The sequence below is a fragment of the Hyperolius riggenbachi genome, chromosome 9 (genome assembly GCF_040937935.1).
Source record: "Hyperolius riggenbachi isolate aHypRig1 chromosome 9, aHypRig1.pri, whole genome shotgun sequence".
Classification (NCBI taxonomy): domain Eukaryota; kingdom Metazoa; phylum Chordata; class Amphibia; order Anura; family Hyperoliidae; genus Hyperolius; species Hyperolius riggenbachi.
Genome location: NC_090654.1, coordinates 41,748,857 through 41,774,055, shown reverse-complemented (window position 1 = coordinate 41,774,055; position 25,199 = coordinate 41,748,857). Strand labels below are relative to the sequence as shown.

Below are 25,199 nucleotides of genomic sequence, written 5' to 3'. Positions count from 1 at the left end.
TCAGCGGCTGCGGGACCCGAACTTCCGGCGCTGGAGCGACACAGAGGTAAGTTCCGCCCGCAGCCACCCGCCAGCTTGCACTTCATATTGGAGGAGACAGCGGGGGAGAGAGAGCACCCTAAGGTGAGGGAAGGGGGGGGGAGATTGCCCCCCTTCTCCACCGCTGCTCCCAGCTCTCTATCTGCTGCGCTGTTCTCCTCCTGCGCTGCGGGGGTCGCTAAAACCGGACAACTTAATTGTCCGGTTTAGCATGTTTTTTTACACCGGACACAGGGGCCAAAAACCGGACTGTCCGGTGTAAAACCGGACACCTGGCAACCCTAGCTGTACTCAGGGCAGGGTCATGTTGTGAATGCCTGTCTTCAGCTCAACAACTCACAGGTGGCAGCAGCGATGATCATCCTCCTCTCCCTGCACATCTGTTTGAAAAGTGCAGGCTGCGGTCGCCGGTCCCACCCCCCATAATGATATGTGCTGAGCTGAGCTGACTCCCACCCACTCAGCAGTGATTGGGCCACACTTGTCACAGGAAGTGCTGTGTTCGTTGCCAGGCAACCACAGCACAAGTCCTGCTGCAGAATGTACGCTGACTGGGAGAGAGAGGAGATTAAAAAAAAAAAACAATGATCGGCTGGGCGCCCTAGGGGGTCACTGCCCGGGGGCGCTTGTCCTACCCCGCCCCCCCCCCCCCCCCCCAAGCTACGCCCCTGGGTGACTGGGACTAATATTCAAAACAGTGGGTGGAGCCTACAGCAGCCAATCAACATTCACCTTTTGATTTTCAAGGGAAATATTTACATTTCTGCCATTCATGCACTCTTACATAGTTACATAGTTATTTTGGTTGAAAAAAGACATACGTCCATCGAGTTCAACCAGTACAAAGTACAACTCCAGCCCGCCCCCCACATACCCCTGTTGATCCAGAGGAAGGGGAAAAACCCTTACAAGGCATGGTCCAATTAGCCCCAAAAGGGAAAAATTCCTTCCTGACTCCAGATGGCAATCAGATAAAATCCCTGGATCAACATCATTAGGCATAACCTAGTAATTGTAGCCATGGATGTCTTTCAACGCAAGGAAAGCATCTAAGCCCCCTTTAAATGCAGGTATAGAGTTTGCCATAACGACTTCCTGTGGCAATGCATTCCACATCTTAATCACTCTTACTGTAAAGAACCCTTTCCTAAATAAATGGCTAAAACGTTTTTCCTCCATGCGCAGATCATGTCCTCTAGTCCTTTGAGAAGGCCTAGGGACAAAAAGCTCATCCACCAAGCTATTATATTGCCCTCTGATGTATTTATACATGTCAATTAGATCTCCTCTAAGGCGTCTTTTCTCTAGACTAAATAAACCCAGTTTATCTAACCTTTCTTGGTAAGCGAGACCTTCCATCCCACGTATCAATTTTGTAGCTCGTCTCTGCACCTGCTCTAAAACTGCAATATCTTTCCTGTAATGTGGTGCCCAGAACTGAATTCCATATTCCAGATGTGGCCTTACTAGAGAGTTAAACAGGGGCAATATTATGCTAGCATCTCGAGTTTTTATTTCCGTTTTAATGCATCCCAAAATTTTGTTCGCTTTAGCTGCAGCGGCTTGGCATTGAGTATGATTATTTAACCACTTAAGGACTGCAGTCATAAAACCCCTTAAGGACCAGAGCCTTTTTTTCCATTCGGACCACTGCAGCTTTCACGGTTTATTGCTCAGTCATACAACCTACCACCTAAATGAATTCTACCTCCTTTTCTTGTCACTAATACAGCTTTCTTTCGGTGCTATTTGATTGCTGCTGCGAGTTTTAGTTTTTATTATATTCATCAAAAAAGACATGAATTTTGTCAAAAAAATGACTTTTTTAACTTTCTGTGCTGACAGTTTTCAAATAAAGTAAAATTTCCTATACATTTGAGCGCGAAAGTTATTCTGCTACATGTCTTTGATAAAAAAAAACCCATTCAGTGTATATTTATTGGATTGGGTAAAAGTTATAGCGTTTACAAACTATGGTGCAAAAAGTGAATTTTCCCATTTTCAAGCATCTCTGACTTTTCTGCGCACCTGTCAGGTTTCATGAGGGGCTAAAATTCCAGGATAGTACAAATACCCCCCAAATGACCCCATTTTGGAAAGAAGACATCCCAAAGTATTCAGTGAGAGGCATGGTGAGTTCATAGAAGATTTTATTTTTTGTCACAAGTTAGCGGAAAATGACACTTTGTAACAAAAAAAAAAAAAAAAAAGTTTCCATTTCTTCTAACTTGCGTCAAAAAAAATGAAATCTGCCACGGACTCACTATGCTCCTCTCTGAATACCTTGAAGTGTCTACTTTCCAAAATGGGGTCATTTGTGGGGTGTGTTCACTGTCCTGGCATTTTGGGGGGTGCCTAATTGTAAGCACCCCTGTAAAGCCTAAAGATGCTCATTGGACTTTGGGCCCCTTAGCACAGTTAGGCTGCAAAAAAGTGCCACACATGTGGTATTGCCGTACTCAGGAGAAGTAGTATAATGTGTTTTGGGGTGTATTTTTACACATACCCATGCTGGGTGGGAGAAATATCTCCGTAAATGACAATTGTTTTCTTTTTTTAACACACAATTGTCAATTTATAGAGATATTTCTCCCACTCAGCATGGGTATGTGGAAAAATACACCCCAAAACACATTATACTACTTCTCCTGAGTACGGCGATACCACATGTGTGGCACTTTTTTGCACCCTAACTGCGCTAAGGGGCCCAAAGTCCAATGAGTACCTTTAGGATTTCACAGGTCATTTTGAGAAATTTCGTTTCAAGACTGCTCCTCACGGTTTAGGGCCCCTAAAATGCCAGGACAGTATAGGAATCCCACAAATTACCCCATTTTAGAAGGAAGACACCCCAAGGTATTCCATTAGGAGGATGGTGAGTTCATAGAAGATTTTTTTTTTTTTGTCACAAGTTAGCGGAAATTGATTTTAATTGTTTTTTTTCACAAAGTGTCATTTTCTGCTAACTTGTGACAAAAATAAAATCTTCTATGAACTCACCATACTCCTAACGGAATACCTTGGGGTGTCTTCTTTCTAAAATGGGGTCATTTGTGGGGTTCCTATACTGCCCTGGCATTTTAGGGGCCCTAAACCGTGAGGAGTAGTCTTGAAACCAAATGTCGCAAAATGACCTGTGAAATCCTAAAGGTACTCATTGGACTTTGGGCCCCTTAGCGCACTTAGGGTGCAAGAAAGTGCCACACATGTGGTACCGCCGTACTCAGGAGAAGTAGTATAATGTGTTTTGGGGTGTATTTTTACACATACAGATGCTAGGTGGGAGAAATATCTCTGTAAATGACAATTATTTGATTTTTTTTACACACAATTGTCCATTTACAGAGAGATTTCTCCCACCCAGCATGGGTATGTATAAAAATACACCTCAAAACACATTATACTACTTCTTCTGAGTACGGCGATACCACATGTGTGACACTTTTTTGCAACCTAGGTGCGCTAAGGGGCCTAACGTCCTATTCACAGGTCATTTTGAGGCATTTGGATTCTAGACTACTCCTCACGGTTTAGGGCCCCTAAAATGCCAGGGCAGTATAGGAACCCCACAAGTGACCCCATTTTAGAATGAAGACACCCCAAGGTATTCCGTTAGGGGTATGGTGAGTTCATAGAAGATTTTTTTTTTTGTCACAAGTTAGCGGAAAATGACACTTTGTGAAAAAAAAAACAATACATATCAATTTCCGCTAACTTGTGACAAAAAATAAAATCTTCTATGAACTCACCATACTCCTAACGGAATACCTTGGGGTGTCTTCTTTCTAGAATGGGGTCATTTGTGGGGTTCCAATACTGCCCTGGCATTTTAGGGGCCCTAAACCGTGAGTAGTCGTCTTGAACCCAAATGTCTCAAAATGACCTGTGAAATCCTAAAGGTACTCATTGGACTTTGGGCCCCTTAGCACAGTTAGGCTGCAAAAAAGTGTCACACATGTGGTATCGCCGTACTCAGAAGAAGTAGTATAATGTGTTTTGTGGTGTATTTTTACATATAACCATGCTGGGTGGGAGAAATATCTCTGTAAATGACACATTTTTGATTTTTTTTACACACAATTGTCCATTTACAGAGAGATTTCTCCCACCCAGCATGGGTATGTGTAAAAATACACCACAAAACACATTATACTACTTCTCCTGAGTATGGCGATACTACATGTGTGACACTTTTTTGCAGCCTAGGTGCGCTAAGGGGCCCAACGTCCTATTCACAGGTCATTTTGAGGCATTTGTTTTCTAGACTACTCCTCACGGTTTAGGGCCCCTAAAATGCCAGGGCAGTATAGGAACCCCACAAGTGACCCCATTTTAGAAAGACGACACCCCAAGGTATTCCGTTAGGGGTATGGTGAGTTCATAGAAGATTTTATTTTTTGTCACAAGTTAGTGAAAAATGACACTTTGTGAAAAAAAACAATAAAAATCCAATTTCCGCTAACTTGTGACAAAAAATAAAATCTTCTATGAACTCATCATACACCTAACAGAATACCTTGGGGTGTCTTCTTTCTAAAATGGGGTCACTTGTGGGGTTCATATACTGCCCTGGCATTTTACGGGCCCAAAACTGTGAGTAGTCTGGAAACCAAATTTCTCAAAATGACTGTTCAGGGGTATAAGCATCTGCAAATTTTGATGACAGGTGGTCTATGAGAGGGCAAATTTTGTGGAAACGGTCATAAGCAGGGTGGCCTCTTAGATGACAGGATGTATTGGGCCTGATCTGATGGATAGGAGTGCTAGGGGGGTGACAGGAGGTGATTGATGGGTGTCTCAGGGGGCGGTTAGAGGGGAAAATAGGTGCAATCAATGCACTGGGGAGGTGATCGGAAGGGGGTCTGAGGGGGATCTGAGGGTTTGGCCGAGTGATCAGGAGCCCACACGGGGCAAATTAGGGCCTGATCTGATGGGTAGGTGTGCTAGGGGGTGACAGGAGGTGATTTATGGGTGTCTCAAGGTGTGATTAGAGGGGGGAAATAGATGCAAGCAATGCACTAGCGAGGTGATCAGGGCTGGGGTCTGAGGGCGTTCTGAGGTGTGGGCGGGTGATTGGGTGCCCGCAAGGGGCAGATTAGGGTCTAATCTGATGGGTAACAGTGACAGGTGGTGATAGGGGGTGATTGATGGGTAATTAGTGGGTGTTTAGAGGAGAGAAGAGATGTAAACACTGCACTTGGGAGGTGATCTGATGTCGGATCTGCGGGCGATCTATTGGTGTGGGTGGGTGATCAGATTGCCCGCAAGGGGCAGGTTAGGGGCTGATTGATGGGTGGCAGTGACAGGGGGTGATTGATGGGTGGCAGTGACAGGGGGTGATTGATGGGCGATTGACAGGTGATCAGTGGGTTATTACAGGGAATAACAGATGTAAATATTGCACTGGCGAATTGATAAGGGGGGGGTCTGAGGGCAATCTGAGCATGTGGGCGGGTGATTGGGTGCCCGCAAGGGGCAGATTAGGGTCTAATCTGATGGGTAACAGTGACAGGTGGTGATAGGGGGTGATTGATGGGTAATTAGTGGGTGTTTAGAGGAGAGAATAGATGTAAACGATGGATTTGGGAGGTGATCTGATGTTGGATCTGCGGGCGATCTATTGGTGTGGGTGGGTGATCAGATTGCCCGCAAGGGGCAGGTTAGGGGCTGATTGATGGGTGGCAGTGACAGGGGGTGATTGATGGGTGGCAGTGACAGGGGGTGATTGACAGGTGATCAGTGGGTTATTACAGGGAAGAACGGATGTAAATAATGCACTGGCGAATCGATAAGGGGGGGGGGGGGTTGAGGGCAATCTGAGTGTGTGGGCGGGCGATTGGGTGCCCGCAAGGGTCTAATCTGATGGGTAACAGTGACAGGTGGTGATAGGGGGTGATTGATGGGTAATTAGTGGGTGTTTAGAGGAGAGAATAGATGTAAACGATGGATTTGGGAGGTGATCTGATGTCGGATCTGCGGGCGATCTATTGGTGTGGGTGGGTGATCAGATTGCCCGCAAGGGGCAGGTTAGGGGCTGATTGATGGGTGGCGGTGACAGGGGGTGATTGATGGGTGGCAGTGACAGGGGGTGATTGACAGGTGATCAGTGGGTTATTACAGGGAAGAACGGATGTAAATAATGCACTGGCGAATCGATAAGGGGGGGGGGTTGAGGGCAATCTGAGTGTGTGGGCGGGCGATTGGGTGCCCGCAAGGGTCTAATCTGATGGGTAACAGTGACAGGTGGTGATAGGGGGTGATTGATGGGTGATTGATGGGTAATTAGTGGGTGTTTAGAGGAGAGAATAGATGTAAATGATGGATTTGGGAGGTGATCTGATGTCGGATCTGCGGGCGATCTATTGGTGTGGGTGGGTGATCAGATTGCCCGCAAGGGGCAGGTTAGGGGCTGATTGATGGGTGGCAGTGACAGGGGGTGATTGACGGGTGATTGACGGGTGATTGACAGGTGATTGACAGGTGATTGACAGTTGATCAGGGGGGATAGATGCATACAGTACGCAGGGGGGGAGGGTCTGGGGGGGTCTGGGGAGAATCTGAGGGGTGGGGGGGTGATCAGGAGGGAGCAGGGGGCAGTTTAGGGACTAAAAAAAAAAATAGCGTTGACAGATAGTGACAGGGAGTGATTGATGGGTGATTAGGGGGGTGATTGTGTGCAAATGGTGGTCTGGGGGGTGGGCAGGGGGGGGTCTGAGGGGTACTGTGGGTGATCAGGGGGCAGGGGGGGGCAGATCAGTGTGTTTGGGTGCAGACTAGGGTGGCTGCAGCCTGCCCTGGTGGTCCCTCGGACACTGGGACCACCAGGGCAGGAGGCAGCCTGTATAATACACTTTGTATACATTACAAAGTGTATTATACACTTTGTAGCGGCGATCGCGGGGTTAACAACCCGCCGGCGCTTCCGATTGGCCGGCGGGTTGACGTCGCGGGTGGGCGGAGCCTATTGCCGGTGGATGCGCGCGCATCCCAGCGCGCGATCCCCGGCCAGAGAGTGCCCCAGGACCTGACGCCAATCTGCGTTACGTGGTCCTGGGGCTGCCACTTTGCCGCCGCCAATATGAAGTAGGCGGTCGGCAAGTGGTTAACTTGTTGTCGATGAGTACTAAGTCCTTCTCCAAGTTTTATGTCCCCAACTGTATCCCATTTATTTTGTATGGTGCTAGACCATTGGTACAACCAAAATGCATGACTTTACATTTGTCAACATTGAACTTCATCTGCCATGTATGTGCCCATATAGCCATACATGGCAGAGGCCTAAAATCTGCTACAGTCAGTCACTGGGGGACTGGGGTTTACATTCTGAAGGGAGCGGGCCAAAAACAGCCAATCAGATTTGTTTTATTTCAATGGTAAAATGCAACTTATTGATGCCAAGGACCCCAAAGCTCATAAGCTTGGTCATTAAGTGACTGTATGTCAAGATTACAAATAGTGGGCGGAGCCAAAAACAACTAACTTTTTACATGGGAAAATGTAAAACTGCAGCTTTTCTTACACTGTTAATGGCAGGGTTCTCAAACTTCACACAGTTGGTCACTGGGTGACTAGGATTAATATTCGGAAAAGTAGGTGGAGCCTACAAGAGCCAATCAAAATTCACCTATTGATTTTCATGGGGAATATTGAAACTGCAGCCATTCTCACACTGTTAATAGCAGAGGCCTCAAACCTGCTACAGTCGGTCGTTAAGTGTCTGGGGTTCAAATTCAGTAAAGGGGCAGAGGCAAAAAGAGCCAGATTTCTTTGCTGGATAAACTGCTTCCATCAGCACAATTTTGATGCCTGGAACCCAAAAGCTCACAAACTTGGTCATTGAGTAGTGACTTAATGGACAAAACCTATTTGTGCGCTCCTCACGGTAAATGTAACTACAAAGTATTAAGACTTTTCCTGGATCGCACCTGAAAAAAGTGTGTGTGTCACTCTGCAAGTAATATAAAAGTTAAACAGGGCGCTCTACAGTAGGCAATTAGGACTATCCTCAACCATCAAGTGAACATAGTCAAACATGATAAAACATAATAAAACATAGGAGTGGACATAAGGGTGACCATATCTAAATGACCATATGATAATGTCCCTGATGTTGAAGTCAAATAACAGTCCACAGGTTACTTCCTCCAGACTTGTTTAGTACATAGGTGATTTCCAACAGTTCCTGAGTATTATAGTAACGGTATACGCTCACCAGATTCCACAGCTGCCCTTCTCAGGATCAGCAAAACACGCTTCTGGTCAAGCCAGTATTCTCTCGATGTAGCAGCCTTTTCCTCCTCAGTAAGCCATGCAGATATAAGAGATAAAAAGCTCCAATAGTGTAATTCTGTATGCTTTAGATCTACTCCAATGCACACGTGCTCCCCAAAAAATATATAATATCAGCACCCTGTGCTTCACTGTGCTCCACCACCAGATGATCAATAAAGCCTCTCACCACATGAACTGGCTGACCCAGCACAGACCAGCATCAATCACTTTTGCCGCTTGCATCAAGCTTATATTCTCGTTGACAGCCTTCCTGGAACTCAAACAGGGCCATACATAGTGTAAAATCTTCTTTTATTAAAATGATTAAAAACGTAGTGCACTTACAATGTAGTAGAATCAATGCGCATATAAAATCCTTATGAGCTCTTTCAGCGTCCCTCGCTCCTCAGGCCACGCCCAACTAGTTTCGTCCTATGACTCATCAGGGGCTAGGGCCAATAGGAGCGAGAGGACGCTAAATACTTTCTCCCAGGTCACATGATCATCAACGGAGCTCAGCGTGGTTCACTCATCTCCGCCTCAGCCTCCGCAATAGGCTGAGAATACTTACGCTCCACCCCCCTCACAGAAAACAGGCTCATGATAGGCTAGGGCTTCTCTCCCACTAAACTACATCTCCCATGATGCTAATCTCCCTCCCCTACCTTGACCATGATTGGGTAATTCCTCTACATACACGCCGTGTAATCTTCCGTGTTCCACACGGAAAGCAATACACATTAGGCAGCTTCCATCCATCTTAAACTACATTACCCATCTTTCCTCATGTTTATGGTGGCCCAGAGTTGCGACCTACTCAAACCCATACCTCTGACCCTCAGAATGAATTTCGCTTTACATATAATTAATACTGAAAATGATAAGTTAATAAAATGATAGAAAACGCTAAATTTAACACTAAATTTAACATTTAAATTTAGTGTTAAATTTAGCGTTTTCTATCATTTTATTAACTTATCATTTTCAGTATTAATTATATGTAAAGCGAAAGTGGGTGGAGCCTATAATAGCCAATCAAAATTCACCTCTTGATTTTCAAGTGGAATATTTAAATTCCTGCCATTTTTACACTGTTAATAGCAGATGCCTCAAACCTGCTACAGTTGGTCATTGGGTGACTGGGGTTCAAGTGCTGGAGAGGGGCAAAGCCACAAACAGCCTATCTGATTTGTTTAATTTCTATGGGAATATACAAATTATTGATGCCAAGGACCCCAAAGCTCACAAACTTGGTCATTGCGTGTTTGTGCGTTAGGGTTAGAAAGTGGGTGGAGCCAACACTAGTGAAATACATACCCGGGCAACGACGGGTCATCAGTGGGTGGAGACAAATACAAATTTCTGTAAACTGCAGCCATACTTACACTGTTAATGGCAGGGTTTTTAAACTTTGCACAGTTGGTCACTGGGTGACTGGGATTAATATTCAGAAAAGTGGGTGGACCCTACAAAAGTGAATCAAACTTCACCTATTGCTTTTCAAGGGGAATATTTAATTGCTACCATTCTTGCACTGTTAATGGCACAGGCCTCAAACCTGGTACAGTTGGTTATTGGGTGACTGGGGTTCAAATTCAGAAAAGGGAGCAACAAACAGCCACTCAGATTTTTTCATTTCAATGCAAATTATTGATACCAAAGACCGCAAAGTTCACAAACTTGGTCATTGAGTAATTGTGTATTAGGGTTAGAAAAAGTATGCAGAGCTAACTGCCAAATACATACCCGGGCAACGCCGGGCAATCAGCTAGTTAATTATATTTTAGGGGATTTCTCACCTTTTCTTTCCTGACGCACTGCCATGTTTGTGGCGGCCAGTCAGGAAGGGATCATGTTCTGGTACTCCTGCCAGCCCAGACTGGCTGCCATTTGATGCGGACACCAGTCTGGGAGAGTGAGTAATTATTAATATATATTTTTTGGTGTTCGCTGTCTGGCCGCTTTGGGCGGCTGCCAGACAGCGACACATTTTTTGAGTTCTTTCTATTTTTTTTAATGATTTATCTGCAGCTTTATCATTGAATTTGAATCAGGGGGGTGGGACATCTTTAACCACTTGCCGACCACCCACTGTAGATTGGCGGCGGCAAAGCGGCAGCCCCAGGACCACGTAACGGCAATTGGCGTCGGGTCCTATGACTCTTCCGTGCGGGGGATCGCACGCAGTGATGCGCATGCATCTGCCGGCAATAGGCTCCGCCCACCCGCGACGTCAACCCAACGGCTGATCGGAAGCGCCGGCGGGTTGTTAAGCGCCGCATCTAAAGCGTATAATACGCTTTGTAATGTATACAAAGCGTATTATACAGGCTGCCTCCTGCCCTGGTGGTCCCAGTGATCAAGGGACCACCAGGGCAGGCTGCAACCACCCTAGTCTGCACCCATACACACTGATCTTCCCCCCCCCCGCCCTCTGATCGCCCACAGCACCCCTCAGACGCCCCCACCCACCCCTCTCAGACCCCTGTTTGCACCCAATCACCCCCCTAATCACCCATCAATCACTCCCTGTCACTATCTGTCAACGCTATTTTTTAGATTAGGCCCTTAACTGCTCCTGATCACACCCCCACACCCTCAGATCCTCCCCAGACCCCCCCCCCCCCCGTGTACCCTATAATCACCTGTCAATCACAAATCAATCACCCCCTGTCACCACTACCCATCAGAGCAGACCCTAACCTGCCCCTTGCGGGCGTCTGATCACCCACCCACACCCTCAGATCACCCGCAGACCCGCCGTCAGATCACCTCCCAAGTGCATTGTTTACATTTGTTCTCTCCTCTAAACACCCACTAATCACCCATCAATCACCACCTGTCACTGCTACCCATCAGATCAGACCCTAATCTGCCCTTTGCGGGCACCCAATCACCCGCCACACCCTCAAATAGCCCTCCAGACCCCTTCTGATCAACTTGCTAGTGCACTGCTTGCATATATATTATCGCTTGTAATCACCTACTGATCACCTATCAATCACCCTGTCACCCCCTGTCACCACCTGTCACTGCTACCCATCAGATTAGACCCTAATCTGCCCCTTGCGGGCACCCAATCACCCACCACAGCCTCAAATAGCCCCCCAGACCCCCTCTGATCAACTTGCCAGTGCACTGCTTGCATATATTCTCACTTGTAATCACCTGCTGATCACCTATCAATCACCCCATAACCCCTTGTCACCACCTGTCACTGCTACCCATCAGATTAGACCCTAATCTGCCCCTTGCGGGCACCCAATCACCTGCCCACACCCTCAGATAGCCCCCCAGACCCGCTCTGATCAACTCGCCAGTGCACTGCTTGCATATATTCTCGCTTGTAATCACCTACTGATCACCTATCAATCACCCCGTCACCCCCTGTCACTGCTACCCATCATATCAGACCCTAATCTGCCCCTTGCGGGCAACCAATCACCCGCCCACACCCTCAGATAGCCCCCCCAGACCCGCTCTGATCAACTCGCCAGTGCATTGCTTGCATATATTCTCCCTTGTAATCACCAACCGATCACCTATTATAACCCCGTCACCCCCTGTCACCACCTGTCACTGCTACCCATCAGATTAGACCCTAATCTGCCCCTTGCGGGCACCCAATCACCCGCCCACACCCTGAGATAGCCCCCCAGACCCCTCTGATCACCTCCCTAGTGCATTATTTACATCTGTTCTCCCCTCTAATCACCCATCAATAGTTAGGAGGGGGGCAGATGAGAGGGAATATCCTGCACGCTGGTGCCCCCTGCTGGTCATATAGCCATTGTCTATATGCAACTGAAGCCCTCTCCAACGACCGGCTGACTTGCTCAGCTTCTGTTTGATTAATCACTGCAAGCTAGGTGTAACATATGTGTGCACTTCTCATTGGCTTATAAGCAGCCTGCAGGCTTTATAAAGCAGCAGAGAACTGTTTGGGAGTGAGTTTCTCCATTTGTGTGTTTGGTAAGTTTTAGAGCAGTTGGAGACAGGCCTTGGGGGTGGCAGCTCCAAGGGTTTGGCTGCGCTCACATATGGTGTTAGATGCTGGTTCTGGGGCCCCGGGCAGTGAGAGTTCCCGGGGCCCCAGGCTGGCTCATGCACCATTGTTTTTAATTTTATTATAAATTTGTAAAACATTATTTTTAAACGAAATACAGCACAATATTTTTTTTTTAAACGCTATTAGTGCTTATCGTTTACACCCCGCGTCCTTTTTTCCCGACGCCCTTTTTTGACGTACTCCTATTGTGCATCCCCACCCTGAGAATGGGCATATGAAGTGATTAAGGTAGCCATACACTGGTCGATTTGCCATCAGATTCGACCAACAGATAGATCCCTCTCTGATCGAATCTGATCAGAGAGGGATCGTATGGCCACCTTTACTGCAAACAGATTGTGAATCGATTTCAGCCTGAAACCGATCACAATCTGCTGAGTTGCCGCTGTCGCCCCGCGGGCCCCCGCATACATTACCTGAAGCCTGGTCCCGGGCATCTTCTCCGCATCGGCTCCCGGCGGGCATCTTCTCCGCATCAGCTTCCGCATCCCGGCATCCGGCATAACTTTCTGTCACTTTAGTGACAGCGGAAGTTCAAATAGAGCGCCCTCTATTTGTACTTCCGCTGTCACTGCAGTGACACAGGAAGTTATGCCGGATGCCGGGATGCGGAAGCTGATGCGGAGAAGATGCCCGCCGGGAGCCGGTAGGTGATGCGGAGAAGATGCCGGGAGCCAGCTTCAGGTAATGTATACCTGCGTCGGTCGTACGCGGTGACTCTTGCATGCAAGAGAGATACTTGAACTTCGAGCAATGGTCATTTCATTCTGATGTCTGAGTGCTGGTGTGAGATGTGCAGATCCTGGCCCTGGTGGAGCGGTGTGTAGAATTAAAGAGACACTGAAGCGAAAAAAATATATGATATAATGAATTGGTTGTGTACTATGAATAATTACTAGAAGATTAGCAGCAAAGAAAATATTCTCATATTTTTATTTTCAGGTATATAGTGTTTTTTCTAACATTGCATCATTCTCTAATATGTGCAGATTACACAACACTCAGCGTTCAAAATGATTCTTTCAGGGCTCTTTCACATTAGGGCAGACTTTGTGCGTTAACGCAAACGGCAGCCGTTTGCGTTAACCAAGGTAAGATGAAAGTCCATAGACTTTCATTTTACCTTTCACACTCGACGCTGCGTTTCAATGTGTTGCGGTTCCGACGCACCCGAGCGCAGTTTTCCCTCCAACGCACCCGCGAGCCGGCGTTTTCCGTCGGGTTTAATTACCAGCTACCGCCGCTGATTGCGTCGCACCGCAGATACCCGACAACACGCCGCAGGCAGACAACGCGTGCAGGAGAACGGCTCCTGTTCGCGTTGTCTGATGTGAAAGAGCCCTCAGAGCAGTCTGTGAACTAATGACCTCTCCTCTGCCAGAGGAAAAGTAAATAGTTAACTAACAGTTGAGATAATAAAAGTCAGATAACAGCTCTCTCCAGGACTTTGATAGTCATAGAGATAATGGCTTTTTTGTATAGAGTATATATATTTGTAACAACTGGAGTTTCTTAACTCTTCCTGTACTGGAAACAATTAGACTGATGTATCTGATCTTAATGTTTTATTTCTTAGCTGTACTACTAACTACACATACAAATCATATCATAGGTTTTTTTTCGCTTCAGTGTCTCTTTAACCCGCGTTGTTCTGTGACACACAGGAGAATTATGGGAAGAAGGACCCGGAGAAGGTGCAGTGGGTGAAGCAGTTGTATGAGGAGCTGGATCTTCCAACCGTCTACAGAAAATATGAGGAAGAGATTTACCAGAAGCTGCAGGCGCTCATCTCCCAGCATGCCAATGGGCTGCCCAAAGAAATCTTTCAGAATTTGGTCCGCATACTTTTCAAGAGACAGATATGATCGTCACAGACTGCTCTGCTAAATTCCAAATATGAACTGTATGTTTATGGAATCATTCTCTACTCATGTTCTCGTTCATATATATATTAAGCATGAATATAATCACTTTTTGAGTTTGTAAAATAAATTCTCCTTGTTCCAGTTGTCAAGATGAATTAAATACTGGTATTTTTTGATTATACCACACTACCCTGATAGTATGAATGAATATGTCCTTTCTATCCAATGGTGGCTAAAAATTCCAAAGTATTCTAACCCCCAGCAGATGTTGATTTGTGAAGTCTGGTATCTGGTATGACAGCTCATGCTTGGTTTATTCAAACTATATTTTTTGGTTTATGACGCCATTAGCTGGTCTTGTGTGTAGAGGACACTGCTGTTTGCTGTAAAGAAGAGATACCTGTTCTTTAGCGTTTAAGTTAAGGGAAGATGCTACACCATGGTCTGTGTATGTTAAAGGGGAACCCTGTGCTGATCACACACATCAGTTGTGACAAACAATATATTTCATAAAAGGATATTATGTGTAATAATTAAAAACAAAAGTTTGCTTTCCTAAAACAGAAAGAATTTGCGATAATTCAGGTTGGAGTGAGCTCGAGATGTCTCCCAGGCACCACTGCTGAATTTATGCAAATTAACCATTGTACCGCTAGAAGCTAAACACACCTCCAGAACCGCTGGAATCTGTAATAATGGGGAGGAACACTGCTGTAGAGCATACACTTCTCCATCATTGTCACCACTCAGTAAGGACAAAGCCAAGGCTGGAATTGCCCTCCCTGGGTAATAACTATGTGGGGGTGCAGTTGTTGCTATAACACTCCCAGCTGGTCCATGATAAGGGCATTTTTCTTACACCCCCCTCCCCCCATTCTGAAATGTACAATTTAGATCGAGAGATAAAGAGAGAACCTTATTTTGTTTTTCCTAGGTGATATTTAACATCTTATCAATAGAATGCCTTTTAAGCCACCAGCAAGCAAAAAACAAAACAAAAAAAACAGTACATTGTCACCTCATTTTTGGTACATTTTCACTTGCAGATTTCTAAAAAGTTATTTTAAACAGAAGGTAAGAACATTTCCTAGGACAAAACGTAGCAGAAAAGATCTATTGAGCAAGGCCCACAGAGAGATAGACAGATGGAGATATGTGGCCACTAATCAGGGCCGGGCCGAGGCATAGGCTGGAGAGGCTCCAGCCTCAGGGCGCCGTGTAGGAGGGGGCACAGAATTCATTCAGCTTTCATTCCTAATTGTGTTTGAAGCAGAAAGAAATAAGAAAAGGGGATACATGGCAGTGACTGCAAGCCAGATAACTAGATATTAAGGTGTTGGGGAGGTTGTGGGCCCTGTGGCCCTCTTAGTCTAATAGCAATCAGTGTGTGACGGCTGGGGTGGGAGGGATGGAGGGGCGCACTTTGGTGTCTCAGCCTTGGGTGCTGGAGGACCTTGTCCCGGCTCTGCCACTAATGATCTAATCTCTTTCATCTAATTTTACCAAATCTATCTAGGATATGGGTACATTGAGTGAATATCTTGAATAGATAATTTAGGCAGTGCCTTATATGATATAGAAATGGCAAGATTGGATGAAAAAGATTGGATCATTAGTGGCCACGTATAGAGAGATGGTCAATGGAATGCAAATCTTTCCAAGCTCAGATAGAATTCTGCATATTCTGCATGTAAATATATGCATTTATAATATTAGGGTCACTAGGATTTTAGAGAGGAGAGGTAATAAAGAATCAAAATTGTAGTTATAAGTCATTCTTTTTTATGTTTGTTTGTTTTTTAAAGGACACCCGAGACGAAAATAAACAAATGAAATAAACAATTGTATCTATCTTCCTTCTCCTAGAAATGACTTTTTAAGATATTCCACAGTTTTATTTTATGTTTAAATCTACTTCTTAAGTTGTAACTGTTTTATTGGTTTTTTTGTTTAATGACACATTCATTGAAGATGAGGATGGGGCCAGGAGAGGCAGGCGCGTGTGCGTGCGAGCAGCGAGCATGTGCACGCGCATGCCCACACCGGATGAACGTGACAGACCTAGCCCGCATAATTTTTGTGTACTTTTGTGCCGACTTTAGAAGTTAATAGATAAACCCCATACATGCTATCATATCCAAAATTACTATGTATGTTAAGGAGGATGGGAAAAAGACATAAACGACAGTTTAAAATCCATTTTTCTTTTGCATTTTTAAAACCGATTTTCTTGAAAACTACAAGGACTTTTTGAAAAATTACGTTTCGCCTTGTTCCCACTATTCCTCTAACACACATCACAATTTTAGTGAAGATAGCACATAAGTAGAGATGTCGCGAACCTCCGATTTTCGGTTCGCGAACCGGGATCACGAACTTCCGCGGAAGGTTCGGTTCGCGGAAAAGTTCGCGAACCGCAATAGACTTAAATGGGGAGGCGAACTTTGAAAAATAGAAAAAATTATGCTGGCCACAAAAGTGATGGAAAAGATGTTTAAAGGGGTCTAACACCTGGACGGGGGCATGGCGGAGTGGGATACATGCCAAAAGTCCCGGGGAAAAATCTGGATGTGACGCAAAGCAGCGTTTTAAGGGCAGAAATCACATTGAATGCTAAATTGCAGGCCTAACGTGCTTTAAAACATCTTGCATGTGTATACATCAATCAGGGAGTGTAATTAGAGTACTGCTTCACACTGACACACCAAACTCACTGTGTAACGCACCGCAAACAGCTGTTTGTGTAGTGACGGCCATGCTGGACTACTGCGCAACATGGCGAGATTGCTCTTCCTCACTCAGTGATGTCAGGTAATGTGTGACTTCCTTCTCAACTTTCCATGGCATTGTTAAAAAGCTTACGTTTTGTTTTTAAATTACATTTTCTACTTGCTGTGTACTTGTTCAGTACCGCTACAATGAGAATCCTGTGGAGGCGGGCAAGTCTGACATTGTGACCCCGGGTAATGGCCGGGGAATGAGGGGTTTGAATCCGGTGTGGAGCTTGAGCAACGGCTACCACTAAACATCCAAGGAGGGCAGCGGGCAGGCATGCACGCCCGCCCACCCCGAGGTAGTTACCAAAAATAACAATACAGGAGGAGGCCCGGCTGTGTATTTGAAATAAATGTACTTTAAATCCTTTAACGAGAACCAGTTATGGCGGGCAAAGATGACACCACATTCCTTTCACAAGAATCATATGGAGGCGGGCAAGTCTGCCATTTGTGACCCCGGGTAATGGCCGGGGAATGAGGGATGGAATCCGGTGTGGAGCCTGAGAAACGGCTACCACTACACATCCAAGGAGGGCAGCAGGCAGGCATGCACGCCCGCCCTGAGGTAGTGACCAAAAATAACAATACAGGAGGCGGACTTTCGAGGCCCTGCTGTGTATTTGAAATGAATTAACTTTAAATCCTTTAACGGGAATCCGTTATGGAGGGCAAGTCTGCCATTGTCACCGCGGGGAATGAAGGTTGGATTCCGGCCCGAAGTGGGAGCCTGCTGAGACCCATGCTGTAGCTGCCCTGACCGTGCTTTGCAGACCAGGCATCTGTGGTCAGATGGACCCTTGAGCCAGAGGAAGACAAACCAAGTCGAAAGCATTTGCCAAGAATGTTTTACGGAGGGCAAGTTTTTTTGCCCTTTGTTTTACATTTTTTGAAAATGATAGATGGTTGTATTTTTAAATTGTTTGAAAGTTTAGATGGTTGTATTTTTAAATTGTTTGAAAGGTTAGATAATTGTATTTTTAAATTGTTTAAAAGTGTATCCATTCTTCCTCCCCCCAGCCACGAACAATACCATGGGAACGTGGAGCAGCAGAAGCCCCCTGTGACGGCTGCCGCGGTTGTTCTCCGCGGCTTGTCTTTTGAGGGGTGCTGCTTTTCCTCAGGTGTTCTTGCCAATCATAGCTGTTTGGGCCTTCTCTCCAGGTGCCTTCGTAAAGCAATTGTCCCTACGTGACAGTTGGCCTTTCCACAGCTCAATTTTTGCTGGCAGAGACAACAGATGGCTTTGCTCCGATCTGAGACACACACGTTAAAAAATTTCCAAACCGCTGAGCCCCCCTGGGCTGATGGCGCTACGGTGGCATCAGCAGCTGAGGTTGAAGGGCATGTTGGCTGTCTGGCCATAGCGAGCGATACATGGCGCCGGACACTGCCCCCAGCTGTTTCTGAGGACGCGCTCCCTCTTGTATTGCGTTCCGGAGTTGGAGACTGATCAACGTCTACCACCACACATCCAGGCAAGGAGGAAGGCAGGCAGGCATGCACGCCCACCCCGAGGTAGTGACCAAAAATAACAATACAGGACTCAGGAGGACCTTTTGCGGCCCTAATTGAAATGAATTAACTTTAAAGGGAACCAGAGATGAATGCTAGCACACAAAATATATATATTTCAATAGCTCTTACAGAGGAAATCACTTTACCTCTATTTTCGCCGCTGTTGTGTGCCTTATTTGTCATATTTTTATATTTTTCCCCCGGGAGATTTCCAAGATGGCCGCCGGCTCATGCCCTTCTAGTTCCGGGTCATGAGCAGCTCAAGTTGTTACTATGTACGCTAGCAGCGCTTCCGCGCTGCTCAGCGTACAAGCCTAGCTTGGGGGACGCATGCGCAGTATAGAGAGGCCAAATGCGCATGCCCCCGTCCACGCTGAGGAGCGCCGGTGACGTCATCCTCCCGCAGCGCAGAAGCCCGACCTGGATTTCTCCCGACCAGGGCTTGGATCGAGCGGCAGAAGAGGCAGACGTGCGGAGGAGGTAATTATACACAGCCGAACTCCTATCCAGCTGTGTATGCAAAGCAGGAAGGCTGAGTCAGGAGGGGGAGGGCTTGAAATGACTTCACACAGAAGACGGACACAGACGGACGGTCAATCTTAGACTACTCAGTCGGTGGCTTCTTATCACAGCTGATAGCAGAGTAATTAGGCAGAGAAGAACAAAACTAAAAGCATGGTAGGTGTTTACTGTCATGTTCTCATTGATTTTTATGATAAAATTCATGAGGGTGCTTCATCTCTGGTTCTCTTTAAATCCTTTAACGGGAATCCGTTATGGAGGGCAAGTCTGCCATTGTCACCGTGGGGAATGAAGGTTGGATTCCGGCCCGAAGTGGGAGCCTGCTGAGACCCATGCTGTAGCTGCCCTGACCGTGCTTTGCAGACCAGGCATCTGTGGTCAGATGGACCCTTGAGCCAGCGGAAGACAAACCAAGTCGAAAGCATTTGCCAAGAATGCTTTACGGAGGGCAAGTTTTTTTGCCCTTTTTCTACATTTTTTGAAAATGATAGATGGTTGTATTTTTAAATTGTTTGAAAATGTAGATGGTTGTATTTTTAAATTGTTTGAAAATGTAGATGGTTGTATTTTTAAATTGTTTGAAAATGTAGATGGTTGTATTTTTAAATTGTTTGAAAGTGTATCCATTCAAGTGCAAGTTATGCACTGACTGCCAGGTATAATGTGCAGTCACAGATGCAGTGAAAGGTATGCAGTGACTGCAAACAGCCATTTGTGTAGTGACGGCCGTGCTGGACTGGTGCGCACCATGACGAGAGTGCAGGTGATGGTGGCTTTTCAGCCCATATGCTCGCCCGGCTGATGTAGCTGAATGACAGAACAGTGACTGTCCAGCTGATCAAATTTGGTCTGACCACAATGAAGCAACGACCTTATTATCTTTTGTGTGCCACCCCCACCCGAGACACTCAAATAGCCGGCGGTCATTGCTTCATTGTGATGCGCAAGCCCCTTCACCGCGGCAAGGTAATGATCACGAAGGGGGATGGGCACATGTACACGCACCAGAAAAATTAGTGTAGCGGCCGCTGCTAGCAGCGGCCTTAAAAATTCAGGAATCCGCCTAGAGTCCTGGACCCTGTTGGTAGTGGCGGAGAAGGCAGTCAAGCGGCCTGCAGGCAGAGATGCTGTGTGTGGGGACTGACTTAGTCTTCGGTCATGCAGTAGCCCTCCGTGATCCATTCCTCATTCATTTTGATAAAGGTCAGGTACTGAACACTGTCGTGACTTAGGCGACTTCTCTTCTCAGTAACTATGCCTCCAGCTGCACTGAAGGTCTTTTCTGACAGGACGCTTGCGGCAGGGCAAGAGAGAAGTTGTATGGCAAATTGGGACAGCTCTGGCCACAGGTCAAGCCTGCACAACCAGTAGTCCAAGGGTTCATCGTCGCTTTTCGCAGAGTCTACATCCACACTCAAGGCCAGGTAGTCGGCTACCTGCCGGTCCAGGCGTTGGTGGAGGGTGGATCCGGAAGGACTATGGCGAGGAGTTGGACTAAAGAACGTCCGCATGTCCGACATCACCCTGAGATCGCTGGAGCGTCCTGTTCTTGCCTGCGTGGACTTGGGAAGAGGAGGGTTACTGCCAGTGGTACCTTGATTGCGTTGTGCGTTGTGCAGCCACATCACCCTTAAATGCATTGTAAAGCATCATCGACAGCTTGTTCTGCAAGTGCTGCATCCTTTCTGCCTTTTGTTGAGTTGGTAAGAGGTCCGCCACTTTGTGCCTGTACCGAGGGTCTAGTAGCGTGGCCACCCAGTACAGGTCATTAGTTTTTTGATACGGGGGTCCCTCAACAGGCTGGACAACATGAAAGAGGACATCTGCACAAATCTGGATGCAGACGTACTCTCCATCTGCTCTTGCTCTTCCTCAGTGACAGGACGCAACTCCTCTTCCTCCCCCCAGCCACAAACAATACCACGGGAACGTGGAGCAGCAGAAGCCCCCTGTGATGGCTGCCGCGGTTGTTCTCCTTCCGCCGCCTTTTCCTCCTCCACAGAAACACCTTCCTCATCATCACCATCATCAGAGTCTGACTCCTCTCCTTCCCCACACGACTCCTCTTCTTCCTCTTCCTCCCCCCTCTGTGCTGCCGCCGGTGTTGTGGAAACATCGGGTTCGTGTGTAAATGGCTCCCACGACTCCTGCTGCCCTAACTCTTCTTGTTCACGCTCCTCCACAGCTGTATCCACCACTCTACGCACGGCACGCTCCAGGAAGTAGGCGTAGGGGATCAAGTCGCTGATGGTGCCCTCATCGCGACTCACCAGTTTGGTCACCTCATCAAATGGCTCCATGACCCTGCATGCATTTCGCATCAGTGTCCAGTTGTTGGGCCACAACATCCCCATCCTCCCAGATTGTGTCCTTGTACTGTAATGATACAGGTACTGGGTGACGGCTTTCTCCTGGTCTAGCAGGCGAGAGAACATCAGCAGGGTGGAATTCCAGCGAGTCGGGCTATCGCAAATCAGGCGTCTCACCGGCAAGTTGTTTCTACGCTGAATGTCCGCAAAGCGTGCCATGGCCTTGTAAGAGCGCCTGAAATGCCCACACAACTTCCTGGCCTGCTTCAGGACGTCCTCTAAGCCTGGGTACTTGGACACAAATTTTTGCACGACCAGATTAAGCACATGTGCCATGCAGGGTATGTGTGTCAGCTTTCCCAAATTCAACGCAGCAATGAGATTGCTGCCATTGTCACACACCACGTTGCCGATCTCAAGCTTGTGCGGGGTCAGCTATTGCTCCACCTGTTTGTTAAGAGCAGCCAGGAGAGCTGCTCCAGTGTGACTCTCCGCTTTCAGGCAAGACATGTCTAACACTGCATGACACCGTCGCACCTGGCATGCAGCATATGCCCTGGGGTGCTGGGGCTGTGTAGCTGGAGAGGAGATGGCGGCACTAGCCAAGGAGGAGGAGGAGGATGACGACAGCGAAGCGGTGATAGCAGGTGGAGAGGAGGTGGCTAGAGGCCTGCCTGCAAGCCGTGGAGGTGTGACAAGTCGGTCCTCTGTGCAGCCACGTACTCCCTGCTTGCTGCCATCGGTCACCAGGTTGACCCAATGGGCTGTGTATGTAATGTAGTGGCCCTGCCCGTGCTTGGCAGACCAGGCATCCGTGGTCAGGTGGACCCTTGACCCAACGCTGTGTGCCAGAGATGACACCACTTGCCTCTCTACTGCACGGTACAGTTTGGGTATGGCCTTTTGTGAAAAATAATTGCGGCCTGGTATCTTCCACTGCAGGGTACCAATGGCCACAAACTTACGGAAAGCCTCCGACTCCACCAGCTTGTATGGTAATAGCTGGCGAGCTAATAGTTCCGCCACGCCAGCTGTCAGACGCTGGGAAAGAGGGTGACTGGCAGACATTTGCTTCTTCCACTCAAATACTTCCTTCACGGACAGCTGGGTACTGCTGTGGGCAGAGGAGAAGGAACCGCTCAAGGGAAGAGGCGGTGTGGAGGAGGGTGGCTGTGAAGGTGCAAGGGAGAAAGTGGATGAAGACGATGCACCTGAAGGAGGAAGAGGAGAAGGAGGGTGGCTTGTCTTTTGAGGGGTGCTGCTTTTCCTCAGGTGTTCTTGCCATAGCTGTTTGTGCCTTCTCTCCAGGTGCCTTCGTAAGGCACTTGTCCCTACGTGAGAGTTGGCCTTTCCACGGCTCAATTTTTGCTGGCAGAGACAACAGATGGCTTTGCTCCGATCTGAGACACACACGTGAAAAAATTTCCAAACCGCTGAACCCCCCTGGGGTGATGGCGCTAGGGTGGCATCAGCAGCTGACGTTGAAGGGCATGTTGGCTGGCTGGCCATCGCTGGTGATACATGGCGCCGGACACTGCCCCCAGCTGTTTCTGAGGACGAGCTCCCTCTGCTTCTATCATGGAGTCGTCTCCTCCTACTCCTCTCTGACTCCTCCTCTGAACTGTCCACCTGGTCATCTCCTCTACCGGGAACATATGTGGTATCCGTATAATCGTCATCATAATCCTCCTGGCCAGCTGCACTTTCCTCAGACACCTCCTCAAGTGCACCAACTTCAGGTGGTCCACCATCATCCCCATCCACACACGTTACGTCCATACTATCGCCACCTAACTCAGATGTAGGAGGTGGTGTACCTGCGCCTTCTTGTTGTTGTTGCAGTAGTGGCTGGGAATCAGTGATTTCACCACCACCACCAAATAACTCCTGCGAAGTGTCAAATGCAGCGGATGTGGTGCTTGTTGTAGCGCTGGTGGCTGCGGGAGATGAGGTGTTCTGTGTTAAATACTCAAGCACCTCCTCACGATTTTGGGAAGTGATGGCACGTGCCTTCTTCTGAGCACTGTATTTTGGGGCAGGTCCGCACGAAATCACAGCAACACCACCTCGCACAGCCACAGACCTGCCGGTGCCTGGTGGCCTTCCTCTGGGTCTGCCTCTACCTCTTCCTCTACCTGGTTTGTCCATTTTGTCCATCTCGGGGGTATGCTAGCTATATGCAGTGAGGTGGGTTCTCACTCAACACAACAGGTAGTTAAAAGCAGTGAGCTGGGTTCACTGAACTGTAAAGGTACTTAAGATGCAGTGAGGTGGGTTCTCACTCAACACAACAGGTAGTTAGATGCAGTGAGCTGGTTTCACTTAACACAACGCTAGGTATATGCAGTGATGAGGTGGGTTAAGTAAACACAACAGGTACTGGGTAGTTAGATGCAGTGAGCAGGGTTCACTCAACAGTAAAGGTACTTAAGATGCAGTGACTGAGGTGGGTTCTCACTCAACACAACAGGTAGTTAGATGCAGCGAGGTGGCCAGGTGGGTTCACACTCAACACAACAGGTAGTTAGATGCAGTGAGCTGGGTTCACTCAACAGTAAAGGTACTTAAGATGCAGTGAGGTGGGTTCTCACTCAACACAACAGGTAGTTAGATGCAGCGCGGTGGCCAGGTGGGTTCACACTCAACACAAAAGGTAGTTAGATGCAGTGAGCTGGTTTCACTCAACACAAAGCTAGGTATATGCAGTGATGAGGTGGGTTAAGTAAACACAACAGGTACTGGGTAGTTAGATGCAGTGAGCTGGGTTCACTCAACAGTAAAGGTACTTAACATGCAGTGAGGTGGGTTCTCACTCAACACAACAGGTAGTTAGATGCAGCGAGGTGGCCAGGTGGTTTCACACTCAACACAACAGGTAGTTAGATGCAGTGAGCTGGGTTCACTCAACACAACGCTAGGTATATGCAGTGATGAGGTGGGTTAAGTAAACACAACAGGTACTGGGTAGTTAGATGCAGTGAGCTGGGTTCACTCAACACAAAGCTAGGTATATGCAGTGATGAGGTGGGTTAAGTAAACACAACAGGTACTAAGGTATATGCAGTACTGGGTAGTGCAATGTGCAGCTCCCTGTCACACACACAGGTAGTCACTGAATGTGCTGGGCTGCTGGCAGTGGCACACACAATATCAATTAGCAAGGTTGTGCATGCAACAAAAGTGTCAGTTTGACACACAGAAAAAAAAAATGTACAGGTTTAGCTCTGAAAAGAGCTGTTGCTGGGTGCTTTAAAAGCAATAATAATCAGTCAGGAGCAAGCAAAGCAGCCTAGAACCTAACTAATCTGTCCCTAGGAGAAAAAGTCTGCAGCAGCTGTCCCTTTCCCCTCTCTAGCAGGCACACGAGTGAGGCTAATGGCCGCCGGACCCTGCCTTATATAAGGGAGGTGGGGCTCCAGGGCTTAGTGTAGCCTGAATGGCTACAATGTGCCTGCTGACTGTGATGCAGAGGGTCAAAGATGACCCTCATAGTGCATTATGGGGCGAATCGAACTTCCGCAAAAGTTCGCCTGGTGCAGGCGAACGCGAACCCCCTAAGTTCGCCTGGAACCGTTCGCCGGCGAACCGTTCGCTACACCTCAACCTATTATACTGACTGCCTCCTGCCCTGGTGGCACCACCAGGGCAGGCTGCAGCCACCCTAGTCTGCACCAAGCACACTGATCCTGCCCCCCCCTTCCCTCTGATCGCCCACAGCACCCCTCAGACCCCCCCCCCCTGCCCATCCCCCAGACCCCTGTTTGCACCCAATCACCCCCCTAATCACCCATCAATCACTCCCTGTCACTATCTAAAAACGCTATTTTTTTTA

General features: G+C 47.6%; 1 protein-coding gene across 1 annotated transcript in view; it reads left to right on the top strand.

Moving 5' to 3' along the window:
- The window catches only part of LOC137533423 (farnesyl pyrophosphate synthase-like), an 87,273-nt gene extending 72,832 nt beyond the window's left edge, over positions 1–14,441 (top strand). The window contains exon 10 of the mRNA XM_068254817.1: positions 14,044–14,441. Within this exon, the coding sequence (XP_068110918.1) occupies positions 14,044–14,244 (201 nt within the window). The 3' untranslated portion in view covers positions 14,245–14,441. The remainder of the gene's footprint in view (positions 1–14,043) is intronic.
- The last annotated feature ends 10,758 nt before the right edge of the window (positions 14,442–25,199 follow it).